We start from the raw sequence: 22,300 nt of genomic DNA on the forward strand, positions 1-22,300 counted from the left end.
GAGAGAGAGACTAGGCCTGGGCAGTTTCCATTCTGAAGTCCATGAAAGTCTGCTCTGTATGGACACAATGTGACAGCTGCAGGACCCGTGCTTCTTTCCACTGTATGTGATCATGTATGCATGTGTGTATGTGTGTGTGTACATCCTGCAGGTCCCTCCACACACTCACTCACAGGCCCACGTAGCCTGCAGCTCTGTGCCGGAGGAACCTCACAGGCTTTAGTCCATGCATGTCCAGTTCACAGATTTGGAACGCTCCTGTGGGGAGGCCCGCTGGATGTGAGGGCTCAGGTGTAACTTGTTAGGGGGGGGGAAGAAGAAGAAGGGAAGGGGTGTGTCACCCAGCAGCAGCAGCACCAGCATCCTCCTCCCAGATGAATCATACACATTTCTCTTCTGCACTTCTTTCCTTGAGATTGTCATCATCACCCAACGCCACTGCCCGAGTCAGGTGGAAAGTATTTGCACTTCCCCTGAAATATTTCACTGACAGAGCTGCAGCAGGAAATTGCAGGAGGCTGAGTGAAGCTGGCACTGAGAATAGTAAAGCCCTCCCTGTTGGCTTTTATCTGTGCAGCATCCATCTCAACAGCTGCTGTTCTCAGCTCTGGGGTGCGGTTGAGCCTTTCCCAGCCTTATGCACTGTATGTAGGCCAGTGCTCTTGCAGCAGACATCACACAGGCTGTTAAAGAAACAGTGGGCCTCTAGCAGGGAAGGAAAAGGTGCCTGTGTCATGTTATTTTCAATCAAGAGTGACTTACATCGCTGTGTGTATCCTACCTCTTCTCCCCCACATTAAATGGAGAAAAGTCTGCTCCAGTTTGTTGCAGCAATCGGCGCAGGAACGAACCTATATGTTCACCCCCCACCCCCTCCCCCAGCCCCCACCCCCAGGACCAGAAAATGCATCAAGTTTAAGTGACACCTTTTATCATGTTTTCTGCACGTTATGCACGGGAGCCGCACTCTTACATGTGCAAAGAAAGGCAGAATGACCCACCTAAGAGAGGCGCTCCTCAAGCTTTACGTCCCTGTTCTATTTTAAGCCCTCTGTGCGGAACGATGGCCCAGCACTGGAACGGAAGATCGATTCATTGCTTCTAAAGAAGGAAATGTCCAGTATATAGCTGCGGCCCTAAGTGGTTATGCATCATTTTCAGTGATGTATTAAAGAGCTGTGGATTCACTCATGTCATAGTGAGGAAGCTGCGGATAAGGCTGTCAGCACACACATGTCCAAGCCTATATAGGCTTCAGCACTGTTTCCTCTCACCAGTGTTTGGATCGAGTTAGCAAAGCAGTGTGTATGTGTGTGTGTATGTGTTCGTACGATTGGGTCTGCACTGAAAAGCTGCACTGGTTGGTTGACTAATACATGCGTGCTAAGTGTACCAGGAGTAGGGAAGTGTGGGCTGTAATGCACAGAGGCAGAGAATACGCTCCACTTACGAGCTGTTTAAGATATACTCACATCAGTTTACTTTCTATTAATGCGCGTATGTTCACAGTGCATGCGTGCAAACCTCACTTTAAAGCCACAGCAATAATGGGCATGATTTGTATTCTGCTTTCAATGATCTGAGGTAGAAAAATGGAAATGGAAAGCAAAGGAAAGTAGCACTGTTCAATAATCGATGAGTGGTGTCTCTGGCCACACTCTGGTTTAAATTCAATATAAAGGCATGTAATAATAGTACAAATGTGTGCATTTTATCCAGTGTTAAGCAGAAACTCCATGGCCATTACCCATTAAAACGGGGTTGCTGGTGACCCGTCTAGGTTTAGAGTTATTGTTGGCTTCAAAGCCACATGCTGAATTGTACAAAGTCTCATACTTCCATTTTGGTATTACAGTTTTTCTTCTAGAAGCTTTTTCATTTCACTGTTCCATCCATCCATTTTCTCAAACATTGTCCAATTCAGAGTTGCCAGTCGTAGCTGTGATAGGGCAAGACCTGGGGTACACTCCTGACAAGTCACCAGACTATGGGAGGACTTTGGCTGTTCCAAACAGGCAAAAACGTCAACTTAACTCTAATCCTAGAAGCATCACCTGATGGGTGTATAATGTAGAAGTATTGTATGATAAAGGTTCCTCAAATTGATAACTTATTTTTCTATTTTTATAGAGGGCTCCCATGTGTTACTTGTCTCACCTTAAAGACAAAACACAGAGGAAACACCAGAAACTCAAATAGATAAAGAATCGTTTGTACTATACATATCTGATATGTGCTCAAATTTGACTGCTGACCTGGTTAGAGTTAGTTAGACATCCACCTCTTATGGAATTTCTGTTTGTCTGGCATATGTATGCCTTTAAAAGAGGAACCGTGTATGTATGAGAGTTTATTTGAACTGTAACACCTTCTAGAAACACATCTTCTACACTGTAAAAAAAATTGTAATATAAAAGTATTTTACTGTGTATTTTACAGTTTTGTACAGAATATCATTAAATTTACATAAATAGACTGTGATTTTACATTTCAAATGTAAATTAACGTAAAATCACTGTAAATGTAATAAAACATAATTTTCTTGTTTTTTAAATGTATCTGTCTGTACATATGCATATTTAGATAGTTAAAATACATTCACAAATGTATCATAATTTCACAAATATTTGTCCGTTATTTGAAAGATTGAACTGTTAAATTCAAATGTAATGCTATGGAAAAATATATAAAATGATTCTTATAAACTTTTTTTACATCAAATAATTATTATTATTATTGTTATTTAGGGCGATCGTGGCTCAAGAGTTGGCAGTTCGCCTTGTAATCAGAAGATTGCCGGTTCGAGCCCCAGCTCGGACACTCTCGGTCGTTGTGTCCTTGGGCAAGACACTTCACCTACCACCTACTGGTGATGGCCAGAGGGGAATTGTAAAGCGCTTTGAGGGTCTCAAAAAGCGCTATAAGAATGCAATCCATTGTTATTTAAACCAACTGTTAACTGTATATTTCTGTACATTTAAGTATTATTATTCATATTGCCGCATTCATTGACCTTGTTTATAGGTAATTTCATTGTTTAATCACATTAAAATGTTCCTAATTTAATGTTTAAAAGCACTTGAAAAAGGCAAAATCCCATGTAAAATTAGGGCAACAAACTGTATTGTCATTACTGAAAATAACCGTATTTTCATGAGAAAGTTATTTTCTGTTATTTTCTGGTATTATTTTGGTGCCCCAGCTGCCGGAATGTTTCTGTTTTTTTAGGATTTTTTTTTTTTACGGTGTAGCTTCTGAAGATGTGCTTGTTTAGCCTGTGCCTAAGATACAGCTTAGTAGTTCTAACCGTCATGTAGGCTATGAGGACGCTGAATTTTGCCTTTTGTATGATTGACAAATAAGTTTTAGTTTCATATAATATTGAATCTATTACTGTACCAAATATTAGGCTGTGATTTTATGCTAACACAGTGGAATCTTTAACATGAAATATTCAGCCTTGATGCTTACTATGATGGATTACACAACCCAAGGATGTTTCGCTATGAGTTTCGTACCATGTACAAAGTAAAACAGTACTTTTTTTTACCCCCTTTTTTGAAAGAATTGTCATATTCTATACCAGGGTAACCCAAGGTTCTCGAAGCTACCTTTACTGTCAGTGTATAAGCACTTAAACTGTCAGTAGAAGAGATATCTCGATTCCCGATGTGCCAAAAGTGTCTCATAATGAACGAGCAGGGTACCCACGGTATTGACAATAAAAAGAAACGTCTTCTGTTTTAGACAGCGTGGGTGTTGGCGGGGAATTCTCTCTTGAGTTCCCTCTGTGATCAGACTGATCAGAGCCTGCTGTTCATGTTTATGGATGAGATGGTTTTGAATCACACTGTGGATGTGTCAGTGGACATACTGAAAGCATGTCAGTGTTGTCTAAGGCCCGTCATCGATGCCTAGCAGTATCCCGATTGCTCCCAAGATAAAAAGTGTTGATTCGAACCAGTTTCAAGCAGATTTCTGCTAAAACTGAACAAGTAAAATTGAAAAAATAAAATTGAATAAGGACTGAGAAAACAATGCCAGGACACAAAGTTTTATGAGGATAACAAGATAATTATTGACATTAGAAGCTAGCATGTAATGTACCAAAATGAACCAATATGTAACTGAATTCTGGACTAATTGTCATGCTTAGGTGTTTCAACTTATAGGAGAGAAACATTAAGACAGGTCTGCCATGCTTTGTCAGACAGTAGGATTCAGGGCAGATGCCTGGTAGAAGTTATAAAGGGATAGATGTGAACTTAACCCTAGCCTTTACCCCAAGGCTGTCACTGTTGACTTGTTCGATGTTAGGAGGACGAAGCACATAAATCAAACAAAATCATAGCAAAACGCTGGACTAACTGCACTTTTCTAACTTTGTTTTTTTCAGAGAAGAAAAGCCTATCCAAGCCAGAACAGTGAACCTGGTTGGACAGAAGAAACCCCCGCAGCAAAACGACGTCCGGTGAGTGCCAACAGCTACTCTTTAACCACCAGGTCAATACCACCCCATCGATGTGGAACTGGCCCTAAGTTGCTAAAAATGCGAGCTAATATTTGCTTTTGCGTCACTTTAGCATCAAGTCGCCTTTCTGGCCTCAATCTCCAATCAAGACGGTGTTTCTCATGTTTGTTGTGAAATTCAGTTTTACACCTCAGATGAATCAGCGGTATTAAAGATAAACATGCACGATGGTGACTATTTTTTGCAAGTGTGACTCAAGCCATTATTATGCAATTTGCATAATACCTTAAGTGGTACAGAAATACACAGCACGTCATTTAGACTTTTAGATTTATTTTTTATATTTATTAAACTTTTATTTAGCATTCTGTGTCTCTAAGACACACACAAACAGACCAATTGCTGTCTGTCATCTGTCAGGCGGCAACCTACAGAGCTTCCGCTGTAAAGATGGACATGGTTGGTCTGATGAGTCCAGTCCAGAGCCTGAGTCATTAGAGACTAGCTGATGTTATCTTCCTCCTCCGTAGAGTGGCTGGCTAAAGGATGGATTCAAATGCTCTGCGTGTCTCACAATTTGCTCGTCTCTTCTGCCAAAACTGCTCGTCTGGAGGAATGACTTCTATCATGCGGTTGTGTGACTTTCGCGTCAGCTTCCTCTCACATGTTTGAACAGATTTATGCAACATGAGGCATCATTTTCCTTTAGAAAAAGACCCACCTAAGATCCTTAAATCCAAGTTTCAAAAGCAAATAGGATTTATGTTTCGTTTTCTTGCCTTCTAAAATCAGATGCAATGTTACATTGTTTTGATTTCGATGCGGATTTCTGAATTTATACAGTCTTTGGCATTTCAAACTTGGTGATGGCAGAAAAAAACTTGAGGTTTCATTAGATAAACCTGAAGATTGTCAGGGAGAGTATAGTGATTTGATTTCGTTCATATCTCAAATGCTTAGCAATCCTCTCTTTGTTTTAGCTGATATAATCTCTGCTGTCTAGTAACCTATAAGTGTTCAGTCTTTTTTATGGACTTGTCAGCTAGCTGTGATCCCTGTACTCTTCTGTTGAGCTGTGACGTTGAGGCCACAAAGCGCTAGGGGTTATGGGAAATGGTGCCTCCTAAAGACTGCTAAAAAGCTGAATTAGCAGCAATGTCTCAGCTGAAAGGCTTTATCGTTTCCTTTAGAATGAATGGAAATGTCAGTGGAGTATCTAAACTAGGTTTTGTTCTAGTCATGTTTACTCACTAGCTTTGTTGGTGGAAGCTGGTGCTGTACACAAACGTTTAGCCTGGATGCATGCTTCTGAAGACACATAAAACAGTTTTAGGTAGAGATGAAGAATGAAAAGAAGAAACTGCTATGCTCACCTACTATGTAGCATAGAGAAGGTAAGCACTGTCCCTTAGCTAGCATAATGCAGCTTTCTACCTGGAAAACACTCTCCCTATATACAATCTGAAATGCTCTTCAAGCTAACTGGCTGTTAGCTGTTTGCTGGCTGCTTGCTAAGTGAAAAATGAGGTCTCTTCCAGTTAGTTATTTTTTTCTTTTTACTCTGTTTTATATTTCATTCACTGTAAAAGAGGATACAGCAATCTAATAATACCTTCTTCTATAATAATCAGTCTCTCTTCTCTGTCAAAGGTTAGCATGATCATATATTGCACTAAAGCTAAACTTCAAACCAAAGATCTTTATCACACTTGCACTTTAATTTAGTATTCATAATTATTATAGTAATATATTATTAGTATTCAATCACTTGCAACTACGAATCACTATATTTTTGTTAGCCTAGATTTATAGTTTGGCTCATACTAGATTTATTGGGCTGATGTCTAGACCCATTTTTTGGGAATTAAGATTGCTGATTAAGATACATATCTATAGAAATCAGCCTGTATTCTTTACATAATACACCATATGGACAACAGCTTGGGAAACCTACACATTAGTCCTCCAGGAGCCATGGAAACCCATGCCACGAGGCTTCTGGTGCACAGTTTTTATGCTAACCTTAACACAGGAGGTTTGTACCTGTGCAGGTATAGGAGCAGATCACTGGTTTCTTTTATGCACTGTGGGCCTTAGCACTCGGTAACCCCGCTCTGTGATGTTACGTGGTCTGTGAGTTCATGGCTGAGTGGTTGTGGTTCTAAAATGTTTTCACTTTGTAAAAATACCACTTACATCAAGGAATCATCATGGGATCATGGACTCTCTATTATGGGGAAAGAAATTTCACAAACTGACTTGTTGCAGGAATGGTATTCTTTTACAGTACCTTGCTCGAATTCAGTTTTTTAGATGTTGTCCAATACTTTTGTCTATCTTTTACGTATACAGTTTCATAGTGTACATATAAAAGAAAAAACACTTGAACTAGACTGAAGGAATCCAGTGTCATGTTACTGTGTGGGACATTTTGCTGACATGGTTTGGGTCCATTTGTCCCCTTAGAGGAGGGATGTCAAACTCATTTTACATTGTGGGCCACATACAGCCCACTTTGATCTCTAGTGGGCTGGATCAGTGAAACTCCCCCTTTTGATAAGTGTAAAGAAGTATAACTACACACTTAATCATAATGTATACTTTATTGATCCCCGTTGGGAAATTCCTCTCTGCATTTAACCTATTCACTCAGTGAAGCAGTGGGCAGCCATTGGGCGCCCGAGGAGCAGTGTGTAGGAATGGTACCTTGCTCAGCTGTAATCGAACCCCCGACCTTTCGATCATGGAGCCACCACTATACCTACAGAGCTATCCCTGACCCGATCCCTGAGACATCTTAATATTATTATACAGAAAAAGTTCTAGTAGTTCATTGGTAAGAATAACCTGTTATTATTAAATAGAAACATTTTGTTAATTCACTAAAAATTCATTTTTTCTATGTGGCCCCATTGTAAAAAACTGAAATTTCTATAGTAGATAGCGAAAAACAGGAACTTTCCTGTCATTTCAGTGTTTAGCTATTACTTATTTACTTTTGTGTCATACGAATGGTCATGGGGAAGGTCTTTATCAGTAGCAAAAGCTGTTCCACCTTTAAAAATACAGTTAAAAGTCCAAAACGTATGCCCTCTTCCAAAATCTAATCTAGTGGGCCAGATTTGGGGTCTTTATCGGGCTGATTTTGGCCCCTGGGCCCTATGTTTGATACCCCAGCTTTAGGGGAAAAAGCCACTGCAAATCAAAATAAAGTTTTTTGGGGTGATCACCGTTATCCTATGACAATAAGACACTTTTATCCCAATGGAGTGGTCTCCTAGAATAACACTACCCCCATCTATAAGGTATATGGGTCACTGAATGGTTTGATTAGTGTCAAAATCATCAGATCTCAACCCAGTGTATAATGATTGGAGATTTTAGACAGACATGTTAAAAGATCTGTAAACTGTCTTCCTGTTCTATAGCTATATAACCAGAATACAACTAACTTGAGCCCATTAAGACAGTCGAGTCGAGTCTCCTTGAATCACACTCATTGGCCAAGGCTCATTCAGACTCGATTCAATATAAGTTTACTCACCTAGCGTTATCTCAGGATGGTGGTGCATTAGCTGAGACCTCTTACTCATAGCATTCCCACAGTATTTTGATTTATTTAATAAAATATCGATATTTGGTGTCCCTGTATTGCTGCAGAAATTATTGTGAGATATACAGTACCGATTGTGTCTTCCACCCCTTGTCAGTACTTTTCAATAGAAATGATATATCATCAGGCTGAGCTTTCATCTATAGGGTGAAGGTCCTTTTATTCAGTATATCATTAAATGTTTTCATGGCGTACCTACAAATAATGCTTATCGGTAAAGTTACTTCTTCCTGCCGTCTTTATTCCAACTTTGGGAAAAAGTACTGCAAATTATTTTGTCGTAGTATTTTGTTGGTTTCTTAAGGAAGTGAAAGTAAAAACTCAACATTAACCACTAGAATAATGTTCAGCTTTTCAACAGGCATCCTTTAGTTAAAACAGTACAAAGTTATGAAAAACTGGACACAATCTATTATTAAAAAAGTCAACTATGAGTTTGATCCAGGATTGTATGAAGGAACGTCTGTTTGCTGAGCTTGTGCAGTCGTTTGTTGGCGAATATGATAATAAGGCAATCCAAGTACGCCAGAACCTTGAACCTTGATCATAATACTCGCATCAATCAATTATCTAGGAAACTCCAATGGTTCTGTATTGACTAACGTTGCAAAAATGAAACTTTCATGTGTAGATTTATTGTGTGAAATATACTTTGGGCTTTAGCGTTGCCAGCAAAGCCTATTTACTTCTACAAACTTGTAAATTGAACACTCCAGTTCATTTGCAAGCTGTCCAGCAAACATCCTACTGAGAGTGCAGGTGGTTAGAGGTTAGCTTTCTCCGAAATAACCCTTCCCATCTCATCTCCAATTAGTGGGAATTGGATGCTTGATGGGTTGGTCAGAAACAATTCTTTATAATGGAACTGCTCAGTGATCATCTTTCCACCGCTGCGTGTGTGTCTGTCTGTGTGTGTGTTTTAAAGTCTGCTTATTTGATCAGTAGTCGTTAATACAGAGCTGAATTGCCAGTGCTGCTTTAAAAACACTCTTTGATGTCATACGAGGACCCCCGTCTTCGTTGGCTTATTTGTGGGCTGAAAACCGGGTTTCCATGCATTCCTGTTTGCAGTGACGTCTGCAGCCAGAAATTGTTTTTTTTTTCTGCCACACAATGATCAAAGGATAAAGCTTGTTTATGTGCTATTTGCACTGTATGTGTGTTGAAGTGTGTGTGAGTGTGTCGCTGGATCAGAAAGTGAGGTGGGATTACAGAGTAAGTCAGCTGGAGCACATCTGCTTTTCTGAGGAATCCCACAATATGACCCTCATTTTTAACATTATACAATCTGCACTTATCTGGTTAGTGTTCTCCACGCAATTCCTGTGAACACCAGACGTTACAGTCACTGTTCCTTCAGCCTTTCATGGGGCACTGAACTGGGACAGAGACGATATCATGTCTGTAAAGCAACCACTGGAATAACTCCTGAGCTACTACAAACATACATGTAATTTCTGAGATTTGGTTAAATTTAAATAAAAATGCATTGGGCAGACACCACCTAGCAGCGTCTGGGGCTAAAAAATGAACAAAATGTGGAAATGTCAAAAACCTCACTTCCTAGATTGGCCACTTGAGGCACGTTAGAGTTAAAATACCAACAAAAACAACAATTACGTTACACCCTGGTATGAGTAAATGATACTTTCATCTTTCATAACAACTTTAGGTTGTTGGATTATTTTTTAACCCGTCCACCTGGATAGTGGTAAGACTTAAACTCAGAGATTGCTGTGCTTTTATTTACAGGTGTGGTGATGGAGCTGTAACCAATGACTGTCTGCCTTATCTCAGCTAATGTCAGTCTGTCCTGTTGTTGCCTTTTGGACAATTTTTAATAAAAACACAGAACACTTTCCTTAAAAGTAATTCAGTTTGTTACTCCCAGGAGACAGTAATTCATTACACTACTCAATACATTACTTTTGCATTTCTCTGTAAAATGAAACACATTGTTTTATAATTAGCATTTAACAATTTAAGCCAACAGGCTAGAGGTCTACACTAACACAAATCCCTATCCTAATGAGGACATGCATATGATCTTTCTCTTAGCATTTAGTTATGAACACAAAGCAAAGATGGAAACCAGCACAAAGAGACTTTAAAGCCATCGCCACGGTGATTTTACTGTAGAAAAATGAGCAGGTAGAAATGGGGGCTACAGTCTGACTGCTCATCCGTTTGTTACCTGTTGAAGTTCAGGGTCTGGCTGCTGGGCTGGGGTCAGCATTCACTCAGCTTTAACATCACTCTGGATTCCTGGCTAGTTTAGCCTTAGCATGCTGTCTGTGCAGGTGACGAACTGTAATCAGCTGATTGTAGCTCAAGTACAAGTGGAACCGATAAGCGGAGTCGTTAGACAAACAGACTACTGGGAAGTGGTTCTATACAAGAACTGGTTCTGGATTGACATCCCTATAACTCACAGAAATATTGTAACAACCGTAGGGAGCAAACCTGGCTCGTGATTGTCAGTTTATGCCAAACGTTTGTCAGGTTGATTAGCTCAGTAGTCACAGCAATGGACTTCTGGTGAGCTGCTGGTTGAGCTGCTGGTTGAGCTGCTGGTAATCTGGAAGCTCTGTGAGAAAAAACATTTTGTTCTAAACTTGAATACTGTGCACTTTTTCAGTTAATCTCATGGCTTCTTTTTTAATCTATAAAAAAACCCCCATAAAAAATAAAACCAGGAGTTGTAGCGTTTTCTCTGTCTGTATGGGAACGAGTAACCCTTCAGCTGTAGTTAATCACCATATGCAGGGCTTTCATCCAGTTATCTTACTATTGTCACAATGTACGTCAGTAAAGAACTTGTGTTATTTTAAATGAGTACGTTTTGTTTTATTAATATTTTATCATATTTTGTGCAATGACCTGTGTTTATCAGAATACTAATTTGCCAAAATTAATGATCTTAATAATTACCCAGGCTTTTATGAAATTGAATTTCAACTTTTTTTGTGTAAAGTTATTGAAATAATTACATGACATTTGGAAGTATAGCCTTCATAATATTGATTGATTATTGTCTCTGATTAGGGTTGACACTTTTTTGGACTGTTCCCATAGTCCAAAAATCTTCATCGCTCCCCCAGAACTAATGTCGAGGCAGCATGGACGTACTGCAGTGTAAGGATGTTTACACCTCACATCAACAAATGCGGTTGGCCAGGTGTCCCCTGATGGCAGGGTACCATGGCAATGGCCCAGCAGCCCCACAGTAACCTCGGTGAGCCCTGGGATTGGCGAGGAGTCACTTCCTTACTCCCTACAGGGATTGGCTGTTATCCTGGTCTTCCCGCAAGTCTCTGCTCCAGCGGGGATCTGGAAGGGACCTGACACACGCTCACATTTCTGTACGTGTGAGAGGTTTCCATGTGTACTGAATAAGACTCACAGTGAGCATCAGATATGTGAATGGTTTTGACTGTAGGTTGCTATACAGACATCAGCAGAATGATGAAAATTGTATGATATGATTAGCGTGACTCAAACAAGGATGTTCAAGCGTGTAGCTTAGTGTTGCACTAAAGAACATTTTTTGTCATGAACACAAATATGAACTCTTTTTCTGAAACATCACACATGGACCATGCACATGTGCTTTTTGGAGGGTCCATTTGTGGTTTTCAAGGGGACTAAGCTTCATTGTTTTTCTCAGTGACAATCAATGGATTGTCACTGAGAAACAGTCAACTTATTTGCCCTTAAACCTTTGACCAGTCGCCACCTTTAATACGTAAAAAAGCAGCAGAGAAATTTAGTGAAGAAACTAGAAAAATCACAATACAAAGGGAAGAGAAGCTTCTGGAGGCAGCAAAATAACTTGCGTTGTGCAAGGGTGCTGGGTCAAAATTTCTCCGAATTGTTACTGGAGGAATAAGGCTTGTACAGATCAGTTCTGAATCTGTTTGAGATGCATGATTTAAATATACCCTACCCTTGGATGCCACAGCGACTCATCTGCCTCCACCTCACCGTATCCCTTTGTGCCTCTGTCACGCCAACCCTCTGTATATCCTCCTTCACTACATCCATGATTCTCCTCTGTACTCTATCTTTTCATCCTGCCCAGCGGCTCCATATTCAACATCCTTTTCTAATATATCCACTAGTTTCTGTTTTAGTGTGTTTGGTATTTAGTTTTACTTCCTCCTCCATTGTTATGTTAATCATGTGCACCTGTGTCCCTCCCAGCTACATAATTCACCAAACTTAAAAGTCAAAACTCAAAAGGCTAGCTCAAAGACCCAGGACCATGACAAATTTTCTCATTCCTTCCAGTTTTCAACCAGCCGCCCAGCCCCCCCCTCAAAAAAGTTTACGAATCAAAACCATCGCCCAAAAACTGAGGTATAAAACAAACTGCATCCTGTCACTTTTGTACACCACGATAAATATTTGCACACTGTTGTCCTTTTATATGTATATGTATATTTATACCTATATCCCTATATTTGTCTATTTATCTTAATATTTATCTATCAATATCTCTTTTTCTACACTCATTTTTTATAAGTGCTTGATGTTTGTTGTATATTTGCTGCTATGACAACTTAATTTCCCTCTGGGGTTAATAAAGTTTCTCTAATTCTGATACTGAAGCTGCGGTTTCAGAGAATGATTGCACCCTCAGAAGCAGGGTTTCCAACTCTAAAGACAATCCAACAACCACCTTAATTGGGAAAGACCAAAATAGATAAAAAAAATAATAATAATTTAGGGTTAGGGGTAGGGTCACAGATGATGATTTAGACCTTAGAAGATCTCAGAAGATCCAATTCCCAAGTATTACTTTATTATTCTACATGCAGCGATGTGTACCGGTGTTCTGAACATAAAATCAAAGTAGTAACTGTAAACTGAAGGGCTGCAAAGTTTGCTGGTCACTTTATCCTCTGCTCTATCTGTTTTCAGATAACTGGGCAAAATCTACCTTCCTGTTTTCTGCTACGTGTTGTGTTGGCAAATTTTATAGGACTTACTAAAACTGCATTAGAAGCCATCTTTTTTTTCTTCTTCTTTGGGCTGCTACCTTCCGGGTTCGCCACAACCGCCTCTTTCCAGGCCTGGACCAATCAGGTATGGAATCACTGTGATCTCCATATTTGAACTGCCAAACCTTTTACACAGGATGCCCTTCCTGACACAACCCTCCAAATTTTTCAGTGCTTGGGAGCAACACGAAGATTACGCAGGCCCATGTATTGGCTTATGGGCAGCCGCAGCATTGGACGAATATCTGAGAGCGACGATTTAAAAAAGAAAAAAACGTTTTTTGTCATGTCTTGGCTCGAAATCACACGAACAAATGTTGTACATACTGAATTCGGTGAACAGACAACTGAAGGCTGCACAAAAGTGCTCTCCTTCCCCTTCACGCGGTAAAATTTAAATCTGTCCAGCTGGACAAATCTCTGCCATCGCCAACCTAAATTTTTTGTACTTACAGTAAATTTGGTGCCTTCAAACACCAAATATCAAGACATCAAACGTGATGGTTTAGTATTCTTTAAAAGAGTGGCTGGAGTCACATTGCTCCTCAGACTGAACTCTGTACATGTGTGGGTACATGGTAATTAATGTGTCAATATGCACTACGTGTGCGAATTTGATTGTTTGTGCGGGGAGTGTTTGGGTACTTGTGTGTGTCTGAGTGCAGTGTGTATGCGTGTGTTTGTGCTGCCTGGCTGTGTATGGCATTGCCAGGCCATATGGAGCGCTGTCTGGGGAGCACACTACCCACTTAGCTCCACTGTTGGCTCTGGTGCTCTCTCCATCTGTCCCGCCTCTCTCTCCTTCGCTCTCTCCTTAAATTTATCTTTTGTTCTGTGTTTTATTTTTTTTATTTTTCTCTTACAGCTTGGCTTCATTTCACTCACTCTCCTTCACTGTTCTACACTCGGTACTTTATCTCATCTTAAAAATAATCCCCTCCCCCCAAAAAGTCATCCCTTGGTATTTGTCTATTTATAAGTGTGTGTTTGTATGTTAGCGTGTGTGAGCCTGAGTAATTAAGTCTACGTGACAGAGCCAGAGTTTCTTCTCACTCCTCTCCTCACATTTTTTCCTTTTTAGCCATTTTTCCGCTGCTTCTGTGCTTTTCGAGCAGCCCCTCGGCAGAGAACTGGGATGAGGCATTATTTCTGTACAGTTAATTTGCCCTTTGTCTTGTTTGATTGGAAACGAGGGCTGCTCACAAAAAAGACAAAACATTGCCTGACTGTTGAATGTTGAATGTTGTTGAATGCAGTTTAAAAGCAGGGTTTCTTACTTCTACTGAGATAAACCAAGGAGCCAGTTACAGTAGTTTGAGTGCACAGGCATTCCCTGCAGCAGAGGCCTTCGTGAGCGAGAGCTGCTTGCTTCAGACGGTGACAAACCAGTGATGAAATTTGTCGGAAGAGTCGAGATACATTTTTATTTCCAGAGACGCTTTTCCCGATTGCAAGATGAGCATCATTTCAACAGAATGAGGAAGGCACATTAGAGTGGTAAAGAAAAGGAGAGGCAAGAAGTGAGAAAGAGCGAGGATGAGGAGAGAGTGGGTGGAAAAGCAGTCAGAGAAGTATATGAGGAGAAGGAGCAGGAACGGGAGGTGAGAAAAGTAGAGGAAGAAATGACGAGAAAGAGAAAATCATTTAGCGAGCTGAGAAGCAGTGCATACTGTACGCTCATCATGATGCGTACTAAATTACCACTGTCAGTTTTGGAATAATCCCCCCTCCCTCCTCCCTTTGGCGGGGTTTCCCAAAACTATAATCTGTTCTTTTTCTATTTTTCTATAAGATTTCAAACCTTCAAACCCAGCTTCAAAAAATTAAAAAAAAAAAGTTATGATTTCCATCAGAAACTGTAGGGGCATAAGAGAGAGCGTGATATAAGGAAAGGATGGGAGCATAGATAGATGGAGGGAGTGGGGGAGGTGAGAGTACACCCAGGCAGCTCAGCATGGTGAGTTCTCTGACGGAAGAGAGGGAGGGGAAGGGATGGAGGAGGAACAGCAGAGCTTGGCACACAGAGAGAAAACTAGAGAGCAAGAGATTCTCCGTGTCCCTGCTGCCATATGGTGAGCAGCCATGCCACAGCACAGCGCATACATGCTCTAATGGAGAGGCAGGCACAGAAGAAGGTTGGTGTTATTAAAAAAAAAAAGTATCTTTAACTATATAAAATGTTCCTTAGGGTATTCTAATAAGGGGAAAACCATGACACTAACCAGATCGCTGGCAAGCTGGTGGATATTAACAAGTTATTTAAAAAAACAGGTTTTAAGGTAAAATATTAATATAAGACTCTGGATGTCTTTAACTGTCCAACCAGTTCTAAGGAGCCCAGACCCAGTCTGGGACCAGCTTGGGTAATTTTGTTTTACTGGGTCTGTGTGTCAATGTGTACACCACCCGTGTAAATCCCTTTAAGAATAAAATTGGAAAATCTGAATTTCACTCTAAGTTTGTCTCTGAACAATATAAAGAGATTTTCTTTGGCTTCTGCTTCTTCTTCCTCTCTAACTAATGGCTTGATAGTGGCTCGTGCTACAGCATTGTCTGGGTCCCTGGTGGACTAGATCTCTCTCTCTCATTTTTTGAAAATTCATTTGTGCACACTGCGTTCAAGTAGTTTATTTTCCCCCAACAAGTCTGTTCCTGTCTTTTATGAGCTCCACACCACACCCATGGCATAATGGAGAGCTGACGGTAATCCCTCCTCCTGCCCAAAACTGCCTGTGATTTGATCTCTTCCAAGTGTGCATGTAGATTTACTCTCAGTTCTTTGTTCTATTCACCCACAAATAATTACAAGGCTGGATCAAGGCTAAAAATGCTAATAGTAGTGTCCCATGGCCCCAAGCCAAGAGGGATTTCAAAGGCCCCACACATTTACCATGGTACAGTTTTTGGTGCCTCAAAGCAGCCCCTTCAATTTTACTAATTTTAAAGCCCTGTCTTCTGCAAAGGTCAAAGTTGGGATAGTCATCTAGCCTTTATTTTGCTTATGGGGTGCTCTAATGAAAATGCTTATTGAAGACGTGGGATTCACCAGACACATCACAATGTTATCACAATACTTTACCCACAGTACCGGTACTTTAGTCAAGATATGTGTATATGTAACTATAACATTTGCACTCAAGAACCTTTCTGTTCTACAGAATACAACCGGCTGGCATCCAGCTGAGTAGAGTCCGCTCGAGTTGTGCTGCTGTCTGCATCATACTTTTGATAGCAATTATTTACAAACCTTCAAAAATTTCTCTGAGAGCGACTGCAGTCAGTACAAGTCAAACTGCAGCTGTTTGCAGAAAGATCGCCTCCTATCAGGTCAAACGAGCCTGATAGGAGGCGACATGTTTATAATTATCACAGTACTGTGCTGTATCTGTTTTTCCCTCCACTCTTATATACATCAATATAAGTGGTAGCCTGCAGGCCACCACCTTTGAGTCACAGATAAGACTGTGATACAAACCCAACAAATTAATAAATAATTGAAAGCCTAGCTGGTTTTGAACTTGTTTGAGCTTGCTTTGCTGGAGGGTTGAACACTTGAATTGTTTAGTATTGTTTACTATGTGACATTCAAGCTCAATGTGAATGAAGTGGTTGCTTTCAGAGCACTTTATTTTTAATGTGCCAAATTCCTTGTAGGACATAGTTTTGCAACTGGGCAGCCGTCTGGAAACACTTATTCACTTTTTTAAAAATCGAAAAAATCCTTTGAGTTCAATGGTCACCTCAACCTGATTAACCTGCCCAAACTTCCCTCAAAAACAAGTTCTTTAAAAGTGTTTTCCCTTGTTAATGTCCACAGATTTCCATTTGTTGTGTGTGTGTCTCTTCTAATGTCTCTGACTGTGCATACTAGAAGTTCTGGAATAACTTGTTAGTTTAGATGGCTAACTTTACCTGGATCCTACACGTCTTTTTTATATGTAGATCATTTTGTCATTTGTTTCTTACATGCATTTCATGATTGCCTAATAACTTCAGTGTGCATGTGACTAGTTTCACAATTTGAAGCCTGCAAAGGTGATAAAGTATTTTCTGCAAAGAATAAGGTGTTAAAGGGAGAGGAGGAGGATGATTTTTTTTTCTTTTGTCTACCAACAAATGCCTTTTGTGTATCCACATTACACACATACAGACACACACACAGGCACACACGGCTGCTGCAAACAGGAAACTCGTCTTTAATTTTGGCATGCACTTTACCTTCTATTCAATCTCACAAATAGCATGGAGGAGGAGGAAAGTTTTTTAATACTCATCTATTATAGGACACCAAATGAGTTTCAATCAGTCTTGTAGATGACTACAGTAAAAGTGTGTGTGTGCGTGTGTGTGCGTGTGTGTGCGTGGAATAGATTGAAGACAGCAGAGAGAGGGAAGGAAGGAAAAGAGGATGGTGACAGCGAGACAAGTTTGAGAATTGGAGAGAGCGAAACATCTCACAACAGAATGGAGTAACAAGAGTCTGAAGTCAGTTAAAAAATGCTTTTCAAAAAGTGTTAGAAAGCAAATGAGATGCGGAAAAGTTGGAGCGGCTAATTCCTAAATGGCCATGAGGTGGTTTTCTCTGACACTGACTCACTGTTATTTGATTCATGTCTGCCTGCTTTTTTGAATATCGATCCCGGAACTGGAGGAGTGACTCATATGCTGCCGTAGAGGCCTGAGTCACTACAGGAAACGAGTTGAAGCTGGCACCCATTGCCAACCTGATGCCCTCCCAAACCCATCCCTCCTCCCCAACCCCCACGCTTTGTGAAAGCCCAGGACGAGTGAATGCGGTGCCAGCGTTTGGCTTAGAAGTGGTAATGACGCTCAAGGACTGTAGGACTCAGCTGTTTTATCAGCCTTATTTTTGGACACATCGACTGTCATGTCAAGGATGGGGTCTTTAACTTTTTCGGAGTTGTTTAAGTGTAACTTTAAGCTTTGAATGAGGTGCCAGGCTCTGAAAGAGACAAAGAGGGCCAGAACCATTTTTGGAAGCATTTTTGGGGAAATTGAAAGGCAGAGAGAACACACTGCAACAACTGTGGTTAAAATTTAAGAAAATCTTCATTAAAACTGCATATAGTTGCTTAGTATGATTTAACTTAGCCTGTACAGACTGGCGCATTTCTGTGTAAAAGTTCAACAAAGCTGTGCAGCATTTCTGATTTCCCATTCTAAATTCTTATTTAAAAAAAACATGAAACACATTAGTAATTTAAGTTCCTAAAACGGCTGGTTGCTTTAGAGTCAACTGATATAAATCAAAAAGACAGTGTTGGTAAAGAATTGGTGCATTTGTTTGTTGGTAATAAGGTTATATGGGCAACTTCATCAGGTCCCAGAAGCCTCTCGTTCACTCTCTGGCAATTAGCCTGAAGATTAATTGTTGTTTTTGCAGTGAACTCAAGAACCCTATGTGCAATTCTAGTAATAGATGTGATATACACCCAACAGCGACCACAATAAAACTTGCATAGTTATGTTTAAGTAACGTTTGTGCCACTAAAAGAGCTCTGATCCATCAAAGCGTGAACAAGGGCCCTGTAGGGGAGGCCTGTGGTGTCTGCCACTTGCCCCTGTCCACTGACACTGTTAGTGGATCCTTTAGATCAGGGGTGTCAAACTCCAGTCCTCGAGGGCTGGTGTTCTTTTAAATGTGCCCCTGCTGTAACACACCTGAATAAAATTTAGTAGGTCATTAGCAAGAGATGAACGTGACAAGATGCTGAGGTGGCAACCCCTAACCTCAGGCTTGTAGGTTGTTGAAGCATATGTGGATAAAGCTTCTTTGGAGACCATAAGTTGAAGTGCTCGAGGATAAGATACCCAAGAACATTTCAAAAGCAATTAAAGGCATGGAATAACACGTTGTGTGCTCCCAGCTTGTAGTAAAGAACACTTTGAGTGCTCTGAGTAGAAAAGTGCTATATACATACCAGTTCATTTACACTGTAGGGAATGTAGCTGCCATCAGTGAGTGCTGTTGCCATGGCATGTGGTTTTGTTTAGGTCCAGGAAGCAAGATTTTTGCACCATATCATTGCATTATAATGAGATGATCAATGTTAACTGCGTCACTCATCAGTAACATTAAAATTGTATTCTTCAAATGATTATATGTTTATGCTAAAACCATGAATTGCTTGACCTACAGCTCAAATTTTATAGTATTTAGTTATAGTTGGTGTGTTCTGCTAACATAGCTGGTATTCCCATCAGGGAACCTTTAATGAAGCTAGCCTTAGCACCATATTAAACATCAAGTACAAACAAACACATTGACTTTGGATGAAAGTCTGCAATCTTCAAAATTCTGACACTGAACTCAATTACATGAATGGGCTATATTCTTACTGTAAGTCTTCTTCTTGTTTGCAGAGACACAGCTCAACTAATCCATGATGACAAGGCAGGGAAAGTAAAACAAAATACAAAACACAAGAGACAAGAGACTATCAAAATAAAACAAGAAATCCAAAACATGAGAATTCTTAAATCAGAGATTGAAACAACATGACAAAGGAAAAATGGAAGAGGAAGGATGAACTGAAATAAGAAATTGAATCTAAACTATAACCATTAACAAAACCTAGATAACTAAACTAGAATTAAGATGGCCTGAGAATATAAACATAAAGAAACCAACCAGGAACTATCTGCTGAAAATAAGATTGCAAAACTCAAGATGTCCATCCATCCATCCATCCATCCATCCATGCATCCATCCATCGGATTTCCCCCGGGTTCTTATCTGGTTTCATGTAACAGGGGCAGCAGTCGAAGCAGAGATAACCAGACCTCCCTCTTCTCAGCCACCTCCTTCAGCTCATTGGAGGTGTTTGGCGTGCCCCAAGCCAGCATTATATTAATATTTTTAAAAATTGCAGCTGAAATAAAAGCATTGAGCACTGTGGGACATAATAAACTGTTAATATCTACAGGAGAATTTTTAAATGTTAATTAAAAATGATAATGGTGTTATAGCAAAACAGGTGGTTGAACTTCATACATTCATTTAACCCACTGTTTTTTCTAGATGCTAATTTGAAAATGCTGGTGGAGCCTACATCTGTTCGATTTGGCTGTGGCAGAAGTTGATGTCCCCTCTCCATCGTCAAGGCTTTCTTTGCCTTGTATTGTATTATTAAAAGTTATTAAAAACTTCTCATTTTGCTCTAAGTTCTCTAAATCATGGTCAGTAAGAGTAAACATATGTCTTATGACAATGAAAGACAGAAGTTAATTTACTAGCTAATGCTAGTAAAAGGTGGAGAAACTGATCTCAGAGCAGTGATAACAGAGCCAGCGGTACCTTCATAGCACAGTGGTTTCTAGCAATTTCCCATGAAAAAATATAGATTTGTCCACATTGCGCATGTGCATATAACCAGAAAAAAGTTGCTGGCCTCATAGGTTGAGAAGCTAGTGAGACACAAACATACCCATAAAACTGAACCATGCTATGGATTTCAGTAGAATCAAATAGGGCTGTTCGATATAATGATATATGTCGGATGACGATATAAAAACGTCTATCGTTTCATTTTACGCTATCGTTTGTTTCGTGGTGTCGCAAAATAAACTGTTTACGGCAATATTTTTTCATCGTTTTGATGGTCACTGAAGTGGCTATATTAATTTCTTAAAGTTCTCTCTTTCGCTTATATTTAATATAACCACATTACGGACGGACAAGCGCCTGTTTTTATGCGTTGTCGTTAGCAACAACGATGGTAAAACCATCGCGTGTCCGCTTGTTTATTTTCCATATAAACCTTTCACAATAAAGCTCAAGATCCTGTTGAGACTTTTCAAAATAAACTGAATCACGTGAAAGAGTATGCACGCTGTAACACTAGGTGACAAACTCCAAACTGTACTTTATTTTGACTCATTCCCACATATACCATCCTGCCTCTGTAAATAGGGGACTACTAAATGTGTATTTATCCACAGAAGAAAATAGTCCCACACCACGTTGTGCTGCGTCTCCATCAGCTCATGGTGGAGATGTGTTTTACAGGAAAGATAAAACTCAGGCACAAGCTAAAATGCAGTGGAGGTTTTCTGTATTACTTTCAATGAATTATTCTGACATTTTCTCATTAGATATTATCCCGAGTCAACACACATATACAGGTACGACTTAGTCTCTCATGTTTGCCTGGTTCCGTGGACATGGGCGCAAGAGTGTATTAAGGTGGCAATTCTGTCTGATACCAGGTGGCTTCTGTATCTTCTGTTTGGGGAAGTTACCTGCATGTTATTATTATTTAACTCCTTGGGGCTGTACATACATATATATATTCTCTCCCAGACATGGTGTATTGTATTATAAGGAGGGCCTGGCTTTGGTTAGTGTTCGCTCTTTATAATAGAATTTTCATCTGTTTGGAAAAAGCCTTTAACAGAAAAATGTAATGCCAAATGTGTGACATCATTTAAATGTGACACAGTCTAGTTTCTGAAAATGTTCCTATTTAGCATTATGCTTTAAGAAAGAAAACACACACACACACACACACACACACACACACATATAAAACCTACCAATCAATCCTAACCCTAGAAAGGTCACTGGCAGATGTTAAGAGGTTAAACAAAATAATCTCAGTACCTGACTAAATGAGGACTCCTTTTTTTGTAGTCTGTATCTGGTATGTGTATGCGATCCAAATCATTTCAGATTCTCACGGACAAAACTTTGGTTTCCCTTCATGCAAAGAGTCAGAGAGCAGAGCTTGTTAGTACTGCTCAGCTTAATTATGAGACACTTTATGTTAATGCTGTTTTCTGCTTTGAATCATGGATCCTTTGTTTAAAATATTTATATATGCGCCCACCACACACACACACACACACACACACACACACGGTTTATTGTTTTAGTTGTTCAGCAGTGAGCTCCATCGAATGTTGTGATGGGAAAGTGAGGCAAGTTTGTTTGGAGCATGTGTGTGTTTGCATAAGAAAGTGATGAAATTATTCTCACTTTGCTTTAACCTTGTGTCTCACTACATTTGAATATGGATATTTTTCTTAATGAGCTTGCCGTCCGTGTTTCCGTCGCTCTGTACGTTTCCCTCTGATCTTTTCGTTCACTGCCTCTCTTTCTCTCCCTTCACTCTCTGTCCTCTCACTCTCTTGCTCTCATTAAATCTACTACCATCCATGTCTGCATTTTCCAGGGCTGTTATTTGACGGAGA

General features: G+C 40.0%; 1 protein-coding gene across 14 annotated transcripts in view; it reads left to right on the plus strand.

The window, feature by feature from the left end:
• LOC134640263 (regulating synaptic membrane exocytosis protein 1-like) overlaps positions 1-22,300 on the plus strand; it is a 113,260-nt gene that overhangs the window by 600 nt on the left and 90,360 nt on the right. For all 14 annotated transcript variants that reach the window (XM_063491937.1, XM_063491924.1, XM_063491927.1 and 11 more), the window contains exon 2: positions 4,397-4,471. In XM_063491937.1, coding sequence (XP_063348007.1) covers positions 4,397-4,471 — 75 coding nt within the window. The remainder of the gene's footprint in view (positions 1-4,396; positions 4,472-22,300) is intronic.

The sequence above is a fragment of the Pelmatolapia mariae genome, linkage group LG13, assembly GCF_036321145.2.
Source record: "Pelmatolapia mariae isolate MD_Pm_ZW linkage group LG13, Pm_UMD_F_2, whole genome shotgun sequence".
Lineage (NCBI taxonomy): Eukaryota > Metazoa > Chordata > Actinopteri > Cichliformes > Cichlidae > Pelmatolapia > Pelmatolapia mariae.